General features: G+C 47.9%; 1 protein-coding gene across 2 annotated transcripts; it reads right to left on the bottom strand.

Moving 5' to 3' along the window:
• Window positions 1-159: 159 nt before the first annotated feature.
• Window positions 160-10,318, bottom strand: ciapin1 (cytokine induced apoptosis inhibitor 1). Of its 2 annotated transcripts, none has more exons than XM_062389537.1 (9): window positions 10,162-10,318; window positions 9,131-9,293; window positions 8,757-8,900; window positions 8,469-8,548; window positions 8,075-8,243; window positions 1,606-1,682; window positions 1,344-1,465; window positions 1,129-1,210; window positions 160-764 (listed from the first exon to the last, which is right to left on the bottom strand). In XM_062389537.1, exons 2-9 carry the CDS (start codon window positions 9,285-9,287, stop codon window positions 654-656), a joined length of 942 nt encoding a protein of 313 aa, XP_062245521.1. In that variant the 5' UTR covers window positions 9,288-9,293; window positions 10,162-10,318; the 3' UTR covers window positions 160-653. The 2 variants fall into 2 exon arrangements, with proteins under 2 accessions (XP_062245521.1, XP_062245522.1); XM_062389538.1 differs by having other exon boundaries at window positions 8,469-8,545.
• Window positions 10,319-11,576: the final 1,258 nt, after the last annotated feature.

Here is an 11,576-nt window from a genome sequence, read left to right as displayed (position 1 = left end):
TTACTGCTGCTGATGTAGTTGTAACATGTCAGTGAGCAAACTCCCGCAGCAAGAGAAGCTGCTTCTTTGCTCGCGTAATGAGCCTGGTTCGGGATGTTATCAAAACAAGGCTGTCTTTAGTTTGTGGTGTTTATATGAAATAAATAAAAACAGCATATCTTATTGCCAAACTGTTTGCCTTTATATACACATAAGCTTGAAGTACATCTGTTTCTCTATGCTTCAATTGTTTTGATGAACAAGTTTTATATTCTCTATGTTCTCTGTGTATACTGTTACTACATGAATCATCAGATGTAAGTGAACAGAACTATTCAGTGCAATTAAACGATCCAGGGGAATTCAGTTTTCACACTGTCAAAGCTGCAAAGCTAACTCAAACTAAGAAATTCTTTGAGAAGCTACTTACTGTTGCGATATAACAAACAGCATGGCGATCAACACTGGATGGATATGGATTTTAATTTGAAACTTATATCAAACAGAAGCCTGCCCACTGAGCTCCAGGAGGACAAACATCAGAAGTGAGGACGTTTTTCCACAAGTCCCTGTGGCAGAGCCAGTGGTTTCTTCAGGGCCATCTCAGGATGGAGGGAACAATAGGGAATGAGATGGAATGAAGCATATGGGATAAAGGTGTGAACTCTGCAGCTTCAAGCATCCGTCAGCGAAGTGTTGTCCAATACGATTTTCTGTCCGGGCTTGAATGCTGGCATCCCCAAGTACGGACAGCTGGCACATCGGAACGCATCACCAAGGTAACACTGCCACAAACATGATGGACACCATAAAAATCCTTATTTCTTCACACTGTTAACAGTTAAGTATGGTTAACATTATAGGTGTAAGTGAAAGCCTCCAACCAATAAAGTTTTGGTCCAGGCTCATACTTGTAGTGAGTGTATTTCATCCCACTTTGTGTATGATTGAGTTATGGTCAAAAAGTGTCTTGTGAGGTCGCAGTGACCTTTGACCACCGAATCTTAACAGTTCACCTGCCCAAGTGAACGTTTGAAGAGTTTTGACAACATTGACTCTGCGTAACTGAGCTATCTCGTCACAAGAATGGGGAAAGAGAGACAATCTGAAAACATCTAGCTGGGTCAGAGGCATAATAGATGTACTCACACTTCCACAGGCAGACTTTGGGAGGTCTGTCTTTTGTTGTCCTTTACTCTCCTGATCCAACTCTTCAGCAAGACCACACGTGCTACACATGAAACATAAATCACAGAAGGTCTCAGTCCTCTTGAAAGCAAAGATGAATGAACAATAAGCCCAGCTGCTTCTGCTGCAGTTACAGGCTTTTGGCTAAGGTTTAAAAACACCGGTTTTGACCTCACCAGTTTTTGCAGGCTTTCTTCTTCTTTTCAGCTCCTTCTCCACAGCTGGGGGCTCGAAGGGATGCTGGATCCGGTTTCTTCAAGTCCTCTTCGTCCAGCAGAGCATCAGAGTCTACCATGTCCTACAGAAAGACAACAGAAGTGAGAAGTCTAAGTCAGTAAACACAGGAAGTAGAGAGCCCTAACATGATATCTGACATGTCTATGTAAATGTAGACCCCACCTAGCCAAAATGTACAAATTCCACAACTCAATAACTCACCACATCATCGTCATTCATGTCATTGGCTGACAGTGTCCACATCTTGACAGTGTTGGGATCCAGAGCAGGTTTCTCTGCTGCAACCATAGGCATCAACAAAATTAGCTTCACATCACAATATAACTGCATGGGAACCTCATTATTCCATCAGTAAACACGATTCTTTTAAATTCTTTGATTATTCACATTATCATGAGAAACATATCTGACACATGACGGTCACTAACTGAAAACAAAAAAGAAAATTAAGAAGCTTAACATTAGTTGAGTCCATTGCTCTATATTTTAAAACCTGTCAAATCAATAAACCTTAATATGTTTACTACTTGAAAAAAGGACAAAATATATATCTGTACAAAGCCGGAACTACAAACTACTGAGAAACATTTAGTTCTCTTTCTTAGCATTCGTTTCGATGTCTCACTATGGGATACGCCCCTCGCGCGTATTCACAGAAGCACTTATTCCAATTCGCCAGCCCTGATAGGCTGGCAGTCGTGACGTCCGCGTCAAGGGGCCGCACCTTAAATGAGGTGGACGCGGCGTCACACGTCATTCAAACACCTCTTCTCGCTTCACGAACAAGCAATTTTCTAATCGGCGTTGATGCTAACTAGCTGCTGTCCACAGACCGGAGCTAACACCTCCATTGCCGGACGCTAGTGGAATTAACGTCGATGCGACTGCCTTCGGGGGGGGAGCCTGCGGTCACCACACTGCCTGCCACAGGAGCTAGCTAAAAGCGACTATCACTCCAGATAATTCGCTCCCCTTTAGCACACCAAGCTAAATGGATCAAGCTGCAAAGCTTCCTTCCACCTCGCAACCAGGCGATACCCATCGCCTGTGCACCTGTGGAAATAAAATATCGAGCATGGACACTCACCAGGTCTGCTCCGCGTGTCTCGGGCTGGATCATGCCCGCGCCGCTGTCAGCAACGCGAGCTCGTGCGCCGACTGCGCCCGCTTCACAGCGAAGAGTCTCCGCCGACGACTAGCACGCCAAGCTAGCGTCTCTGAGAGGGACCCTATCCTTTCCAGTGCCACTACCGAGGAACCCCAACCCGGTGTGGACGAGGAGGACGCTCCCGAATCAGAGATTCGGCGCTGGGCTCCACGCTGGATTTGCTTGACCCGCTAACGGAGCCTCCCCTCATGTTGGATTATGAGGAGGAGGATGAGTCCGACGGCGGGGATTGTCTGGTGTCGGACGGTGACGACGAGGATTATGAATCCTGCTTTGTCCCACCTTCACAGGCTCTCAGCTCTCCAAGCCCTGCAAAGGGCTCGGTTGGGACGATTACGCCCCAGCCCAGTGGCGATATGCACGATGTGTGTAAACGCGCCGCAGAGAGACTGAAGATTCCATGGCCCGCGGTCGTGGCGGAGGCCCCAAGGTCCCGCTACGAGGGGAAGAAATTACCCCAAGCAAAGAGGGCTGCGAGACAACTTCTCCCGTTGTTCCCGGAACTCCTGGAGGAAGTTACCGCCTCATGGAAACAGAACCCTTACTCCAGCAAAACCACCATTCAAGGTGCGTCTTCCTTGGATATTGAGGGAATGGATAAGCATGCCATGGCCCGCATGCCTCCCATGGAGCCCCAGGTGGCAGCACACCTTCATCCACGGCTGTCAGCTGCCTCATCCAGGGCCCCCACACTTCCCACGAAAGCCGATCGCTTCCAATCTGCCATGACTGAGCGAGCTTATAAAGCAGCGGCTTTGACGGTGAGGGCTCTCAACGTCACCTCCATGTTGTCAGCTTACCAAGCTGAGCTTTTTGACGACATAGCCGACATGCCCGAAAGTTCCGCGTGGGACGAGATCACCACAATCGCGGATATCTGCCTACGCGTACAGCGATGCGCTGTACAGGCGGCAGGGAAGTGCATGTCGATGTTGGTGTTACAAGAGAGGACGAGATGGCTGAATCTGACCAATCTGTCTGATAGAGAAAAGGAGGACATCCTGGACATGCCTATTGTCCCCGATGGTGTCTTCAGCTCCGCCCTCGCCTCAATGCATAAGCGCTGTGAGGCGAAGAATAAGGAGGATGAGGCGCTACAGCTCTGCCTTCCGAGGAAAGCACCTGCCGCGGCGCCTCCGCCCCCCCGGCAGACTTTCGCTCAGGTTGCCTCTAGGAGCGCCGCTCCTGCTTTCCGCATCCCGAAGCGCCCCAGGGCTCAACCGGGTGCGAACACCAACGGCCCCCCGGAAACGAAGCCCGCTTGGCCGAGAAAGCCCTTCTATTCCCCGTCAACCCAGGCTGCTCAACCGGGTCCGTCGACCAGTCAGCAGGCCAGGCTGAAGAAGAAGGCGACTTAGCGGTCAACCCCACCGCGAGCGGAGCTGCCACCCGTTCCCTGTTCACAGCCCAGCTATCACGTGTGTTAGGGGAGAAATTACCCAGTGCCACCCATCCCTCTCGGCGACGCGTGGGCCCAGAGCTCAGTTCGTGCGTCCCAGTAAAGAGGCGAAGAGACATGTTTCAGATGCGGGATTGTTCAACGCCACATCAATGTCTCACAAGCACGCACACAGGGTTTGTGTTAATAAAAGGTTTTCCACTGACGTATCCAGGCTCACAGCCGAGGGCGCAGGGTTGCAAAATCATAAAAACACAAAAACAAAACCAACGAAACACAGAGGTGCAGACCACACTGTTGTTCCCCATAACACCACAAGGGGGAAGCAGCGTCCCACCTGTGGTGAAACATCCCGTTCCGCTCGCTCCGAGCTTATAAGACCGCGCATGCGCAGTGATACTCGGAAGTGCGCAGCTGGTACGGGCCCCCAAAGATCGTATGTGTCAGACAGAGCTTCACTCCCCCCTAACTTTGAGGCTAGAGAGTTGGAAAGCATGCACAGCGTCAGAATGGGTATTGAGAACACTGGCCAAAGGCTACAGGCTTCAATTCGCCACAATGCCCCCCCGTTTTCCCGGCCTCATCGCTTCCCGTGCGCAGGGAAAGTCGGCCCGGGTGTTACGGGAAGAAATATCAGCTCTATTAAACAAAAGAGCCATACGAATAGTGCCACACAGGCAGGGACTGGAGGGTTTCTATTCGAGGTATTTCCTGGTCCCAAAGAAAGGGGGGACCTCATTACGTCCCATCCTGGACCTTCGCATTTTGAACTCGTATCTCAGGAGATACAAGTTTCGCATGCTGACACACTCAACGCTGACACGTTTGATCCGACCGGGGGACTGGTTCACATCAATCGATCTGAAAGACGCATATTTTCACATTCCCATTTATCCTCCGCACAGGAAATATCTGAGGTTCGCTTTTCAGGGCACAGTGTACGAGTATCTGGTACTCCCATTTGGCCTGTCACTGAGCCCGAGGGTGTTTGTGAAATGTGTCGACGCCGCTATAGCTCCCCTCAGGGAGCGGGGTATACGCGTGGCCACTTATCTGGACGACTGGCTGCTGCTGGCGCGCTCAGAGCAAGAGGCTGCGGTGCACACGAGCATTGTACTGACTCACCTGGCCGATCTCGGTTTTGTGGTGAACAGGGAAAAGAGTGTGTTAACACCGAGACAGGAAATTGCCTTTCTGGGTCTCACGTTAAATTCACTGACCTACACGGCTCGCCTGTCAGCCAAGAGAGTGCACACTTTCAGGTCCACTCTCTCTCATTTTGCCATAACACGTCGGGTCATGTACGGACTGTGCCTCAGGTTATTGGGACTGATGGCCTCAACAATATTGGTGGTGAGGCTGGGCAGGCTGTACATGAGAGATTTTCAGCGCTGGGTGGCTTCTCTCAGACTGGATCCTGTGCGCCACAGACGCCGCAGTGTAACGGCTTGCGTGTCCTGCGTCCTCGCGCTGCTACCATGGCAACGCCCGTCTATGTTGACAGCGGGGGTGAGCATGGGCGCAATATCTGCCAGAAAAGTGATCACAACGGACGCCAGTCTGTCAGGCTGGGGCGGTGTGTTCGAGGGCAGATCCGCGAATGGGATGTGGAGCACAGATCTCAAACATGCCCATATAAATTATCTGTTGATGGCAGTGTTTCTGACGCTGAAACATTTTCTGCCGTTCCTCCAGGGACATCATGTGTTAGTGAGGACGGACAATACGACCACGGTGGCGTATATCAATCGTCAGGGGGGTCTACGTTCTCTACAGTTACACACTCTTGCACGCAGACTGATATTGTGGAGCGAGGAGCATCTCCTCTCAGTGAGAGCGACTCAAGTTCCCGGAATTCAGAATGTGGGTGCGGACCTTTTGTCCAGGGGAAATCCTCTCTACGCGGAGTGGAAACTTCACCCGGCTGTAGTAGCTCAGATTTGGACACATTTCGGCCGCGCAACAGTGGATCTGTTTGCGTCGAGGGGAAACACACAGTGCCCACTGTTCTTCTCCCTGCACGACCAGAGCGCACCGCTGGGGCTGGATGCGTTCGCTCACGAGTGGCCGCGCGTCCCGCTTTACGCTTTTCCACCTCTGGCTCTGATTCCACCGACACTGCTCAGGGTGCGGGAGAATCGTCTGTCAGTAATTTTGATGGCTCCTCACTGGCCGTCCATGCACTGGCTGGCGGAAGTGAGACAGCTCCTCCACGGTCACCCATGGCCTCTCCCGCTGCGCAGGGACCTGCTCTCCCAGGCGCGCGGACAGATATTTCACCCTCACCCGGAGCGCCTCGCCCTGTGGGCTTGGCCCGTGAGTGGTTTAATCTGAGCCTGACTGGATTATCAAATAATGTTAACACAATTCAGAATGCCAGAGCATCATCCACTAGGTCTCTTTATGACTGTAAGTGGAGGTTGTTTGAGGATTGGTGTGCTAAGGCACAGGAAATCCCTTTTCAATGTCCAGTTGGTACAGTCCTGTCCTTCCTGCAGGACTTGATTGATCAAAAGAGGGCATGTTCTACTGTCAAAGTTTACTTGGCAGCTATTTCTGCTTGCCATGTTGGATTTGATGGAAAACCAGTGGGTCAACACCCTCTGGTTTGTCGTTTTATGAAGGGTGCAGGGAGGTTGCTGCCCATCTCTAAGACTATGTCACCATCATGGGATCTAGCAGTGGTGCTTGGAGCCCTCTCTAGTCATCCTTTTGAACCATTGGATAACGTGGACATGAAAACGTTATCCTTGAAGGTGGGTCTGTTATTGGCTTTGGCTACAGCTAAACGTGTAAGTGATTTTCACGCTTTGTCTGTACATCCAGCATGTATGCGGTTCACCCCGGGGAACCTTGGGGTGACGCTGAGACCGAATCCTGCATTTGTTCCAAAGGTTGTTAAACCATGCTCCCCAGTGGAACTGTCAGCTTTTCAGCCACCTCCCTATGGTTCTGCAGAACAGCAGCGGTTACACATGCTGTGCCCTGTCCGTGCCTTACACACATATGTGGAAAGGACGAGGAGCTTTAGAAAAGGGGATCAGTTGTTTGTGTCCTGGGCTAAGCCCCACTGGGGCAAACCTGTCACCAAACAAAGACTTTCTCACTGGATAGTGGATGCCATTGCATTGGCCTACTCCAGCTCAGGCCTTCAGGTTCCGACTGGTTTACGGGCACATTCTACTAGAGGTCTCGCGACCTCTTGGGCCCTGTTCAAGGGAGTCTCTATCCAAGACATCTGCGCTGCAGCTAGCTGGTCTTCTCCCCTCACATTTGCGAGGTACTACAGGTTGGATGTCACATCCCCTGGCCTGACCCACGCTGTCTTGAGCGTGGGCTCCAATGTGGATCTCACTTTTAAGTGAGGGGGGGGGGGGGGCTGGTGGTCAGTCACCGAGATAAGCTTGTCTGGCAATACGGGAGTCTCCATATCCCATAGTGAGACATCTAAACGAATGCTAAGAAAGAGAACTTTAGGTTACTTTCGTAACCCCGGTTCTCTGAGTAGCATGAGTGAGATGTCTCACCAGACCGCCCTTCTTGCTACTGGGGTGAAGCGAGAAGAGGTGTGCTTGTTTTGAATGACGTGTGACGCCGCGTCCACCTTATTTAAGGTGTGGCACCTTGACGCGGACGTCACGACTGCCAGCCTATCAGGGCTGGCGAATTGGAATAAGTGCTTCTGTGAATACGCGCGAGGGGCGTATCCCATAGTGAGACATCTCACTCATGCTACTCAGAGAACCGGGGTTACGAAAGTAACCTAAAGTTATGAATGACATCTAATTGTAATTCACTGATATTTCGCACTCTCTAGTCTCTACTACAACCAATGTGAAAGCCATTCAAACACCAGTGTCATTACATTCAACTTACATGAAGCAGTGTGTGACATATGACTGGTTTCAATGATTTTCTTTACCTTTGCTGAGTCAAAGCACTTTAAACCAACATGAGAAAAAATTACTTTTCCAGATTCCGACCAGTGGTTTCAGAGGCAACACATGTGACCGACAGATGAACAACCCTTCCAGTGCCTGCATTGACCTCTGTGAATTTGAATATAGCCTCAGAAGGAAATGAAAAAAGGGTTAGAAACTCACCTGGCTTGGGTGTATTTTTCCCGAATGACAGTTTAATCTGGCTGGATGATCCAACCTCATAGCTGGGTTTGGAGGCAGATATGCGGAGTCTAGACAGCGTGTTTCCTTGGTAACTGGTGACCGTTCTGAGCAAGCTCAAAGCCTCTTGACTCAATTCTGCTTTACTGACCTAGAAGAAGAGAAGTCAAGAGAGTCACCAGGTCAAAAAGGAGATAATAATATAATTATTATTTTATTGAATCAACCCCAGCTATATATTCTTGGGATTCTTTCCTAAACTGCACATTGTGGTTTTGTCAGTGCAATAATTTTTTCTCATGCAAACATTAATGTACAACAGTGCTTGTGAGCAGATTTCATCCTGCAGCTCTGTGCTAGATCCTCTCTCACTCACCTCTGTCACAGACGTGAAGCCCGACAACTTCAGAGCTGATGTCAGCTTATCAGCAGTCCTCACACTCTGCGTCTCAGCTCCTTCAGCAGAGAGAGAAACAAGTCCAGCACACTCACACACAATGACAACAAAAGAGCTCATGTAGCAATTCTAATTGACTTTGACTTTAGAGGGAAGAATCCCTCGGACTCTGACACAGTCATTGACTTGTCATTCAACTACCCTGCAATCCAAAATTATATTTGCACTAACTGACTAAAAAATACAGAACAAAACCTTTTTTCTCACCAGTAACTGCTTCATCCAGAACTATCTTCCCACCAGGTTTGAGCAATCGGGCCATCTCAGCCAGAGTCTCTAAGCTGTGGACGGAGGAGCTGTCGGCCAACAGGCTGGACAGCACCCAGTCGAATGTGGATGCAGAATGGGAGGCTGAGGGGAGGGGACCAGAGATACGTTTACTCCTCACATGGACTCATGGCCTCCTGTCTAAGTGTGTATAATAGGGGTACATACATACACCACAGCTTTATGTACAATATGAGTCCGAACATCAACATTTGTTGAGATAAAACTCTCAGTAGTAGCAGTATGTTAAGAACCAGATTAATAAAGTGTGTGTGTTTCTTAATAAAAGCACAGTGTAATTGATTATCACTCACATAGCAGCAGTCTTTCCATGTTCTCCACTGACACTCTTCCACTTTCACCAACAGCAGCACCCAGCTCCTCTGCATATTGTTTCAGGGCTGCAGGTGCTGAGGGCTGGGCCCAAACAAACAGCACATTGTCTCCTGCTCTGACGCCAAGATCTGCCATGATGTCCTGAAAGAAAGTCAAGCTTCTCTCAGTTACTCTGTAGTCTCCATGATCACATTCTAACAATGAACATACAACCAGACATTATCTATATAACGGTCCTAAAACTGTAGTGGGAGAGTAAATTGTTTGATGGTTTCATCTTGGCTTTTGACAACTTGCAGCAGAAGGGTTCACTTCAGGTCAGAACCACTTTAGTGACGAACGTCTTAGTGAGGACTGATTCACAGTCTCGTAGTTAACAAAGGGAAACTCGCACTCGTTTATTATCAGTGAACATACAGTAAATGAGAAGCAGACTCTTGCTTCTCTGTCTGATCGTGTATAACTGAGGACACGTGTCTGTCCCTGATGTGACCCAATGAGGCCACGAGAAACCTTCCAACCAAAACATATGGATAATTTACACCACGGTGTTTGGCCCAGGAAGTATCCAGAGAACAGCCTGATGGATACGACCTTAACAATGTGATATCTTTAGCCTATCTACTGCACCGCTAGCAGCTGGCCCACGATAACCAACACAGGGTTGGTGTAATGTGAAATATTGGACAGGTCTCAAAGGTTCGAAAAGTTTGTGCGTCCCGTTACATCAGAGGTAAGTTAGCTGAGCTGTGCTAACTACCACAGTGGTAGATAGCACAGCTAGTTTAGTGGTGACACTGGTGATAAAGGAAGGTTCGTTGTGTTACATGAAACAAACAGCGTGACGCAGGAGAACGGTGCTAATGAAGTTAACGACACCACTCAGGACAGCGAGACTTCCGGACGCCACAGCCAGTGGAATAAACCCGTTTTATACGCTTGTCCTGAAACGCTTTGATTGTTTAAACACTAAAAAAACATTTTCACCATTACACGGTCACTAACCTACCTGCTGCAACGGTGGTAGTCAATTGTCAAGTGTTCTTATCTAAACAGTTTTTCCGGTTTGAATTTTCCAAATAAAATATTTGTTTATGTGTTTTGGTAACTCAAACACCCAATGAGCACACCATAAGATGTAAATCAAAACTGTGAATTCGTTTTGACATTAAAAACTAAGCAGCCCGAATTTCTACTATTTTCTTATTATTTTCAACCTCGACTAATATATGAAGCGTTTTAGTTTGAAAGATACAACCTCGTCAAACCCGAAATGCGCTCATTTCGTGGTGCGCATTTCTTTTAAGCATTACGTTTCGATATCCTTTTAGAATGATTTCAAAATAAAGGCGAACTTCCTGTTGGCTTCCTGGGACGCCACATGAGTGGACTTGGTCCTCATTAATATATATTAATTGAATTAATTAAATAATGAAAATACAAAATTACCAAAATTAAATAATTACAAACCACAAATAACATTAATTACAAAAGGTTGGGATTGCTTGTGAAACTATTTCAGGGAAAATATTATTTAATGTGTCATAATTTCTCATAACCACTTACCAGTGCCTCTGAAATTTAAGTAACAAATGAGTCATTGGGAAACTACCTTCTCCACAGACTTACTTCACTTCACCACCTCTGAGTCACTCTCTGACAATTTCAGGCCCTAATAGTCTTGTGCTAAGAATATAACAGGGCGCGCTTTACTGACATGCTCAGCATCCTGGGGCGTAGCCATGTGCACGTTACCAATTGAAAGTTGCGTACGAATTGATCAATGACAATAGACTTTACAAAATGGCGAAGAAAGTGCAAGGATGAGAACACCTATTGGTTCTAAGATACATCCTCAAATTTTCGATATCGTTATTAATGCCTGCAATTATGTTATGTTATTATTGCTACATAATAATTTTTTTTTGTATTTTACTTCGTTCAAAATGTTTTTCTTATACAGCGGTATTATCGTTGAACAGAACAGAACTTCTGGCATCATAATGACATCTTCAAAGTCAATTATGCAATTTGCTTTTTCCATCTCGTTATCAGAGATACAGCTTCAGGTGTTAGCATGTGTAGCTCAGAGCTTCATGCAGCTCAGGGGTTTTCATGCTTTCCAATCTCAAGACAGAAGTGTCCACATCTCCCCAGCTGTTCCATGACAGTGACGACGAGACACAACAAGGACAAGAAACCTGGCGTGGGCGGCTGTGGCTGAGGGGTAGAGTGGTCGTCTTCCAACCTGAAGGTCGGCGTTTCGATCCCCAGTCTGACCAATCTGCAGTAATTGGCGGCAGTGGACTATGACTGTGGACTATAGTGGCATCCGATCTTGATGGTGGATCATGATCGTGGTGGCTGCTGACCATAGACTATGATCACAAAAGACTGATTGATATACAATATTTCTCGTCAGAT

The sequence above is a fragment of the Platichthys flesus genome, chromosome 6 (assembly GCF_949316205.1).
Source record: "Platichthys flesus chromosome 6, fPlaFle2.1, whole genome shotgun sequence".
NCBI lineage: Eukaryota > Metazoa > Chordata > Actinopteri > Pleuronectiformes > Pleuronectidae > Platichthys > Platichthys flesus.
Note: the sequence above shows the minus strand (reverse complement) of the source record. Positions and strands in the feature narration are given on the sequence as shown.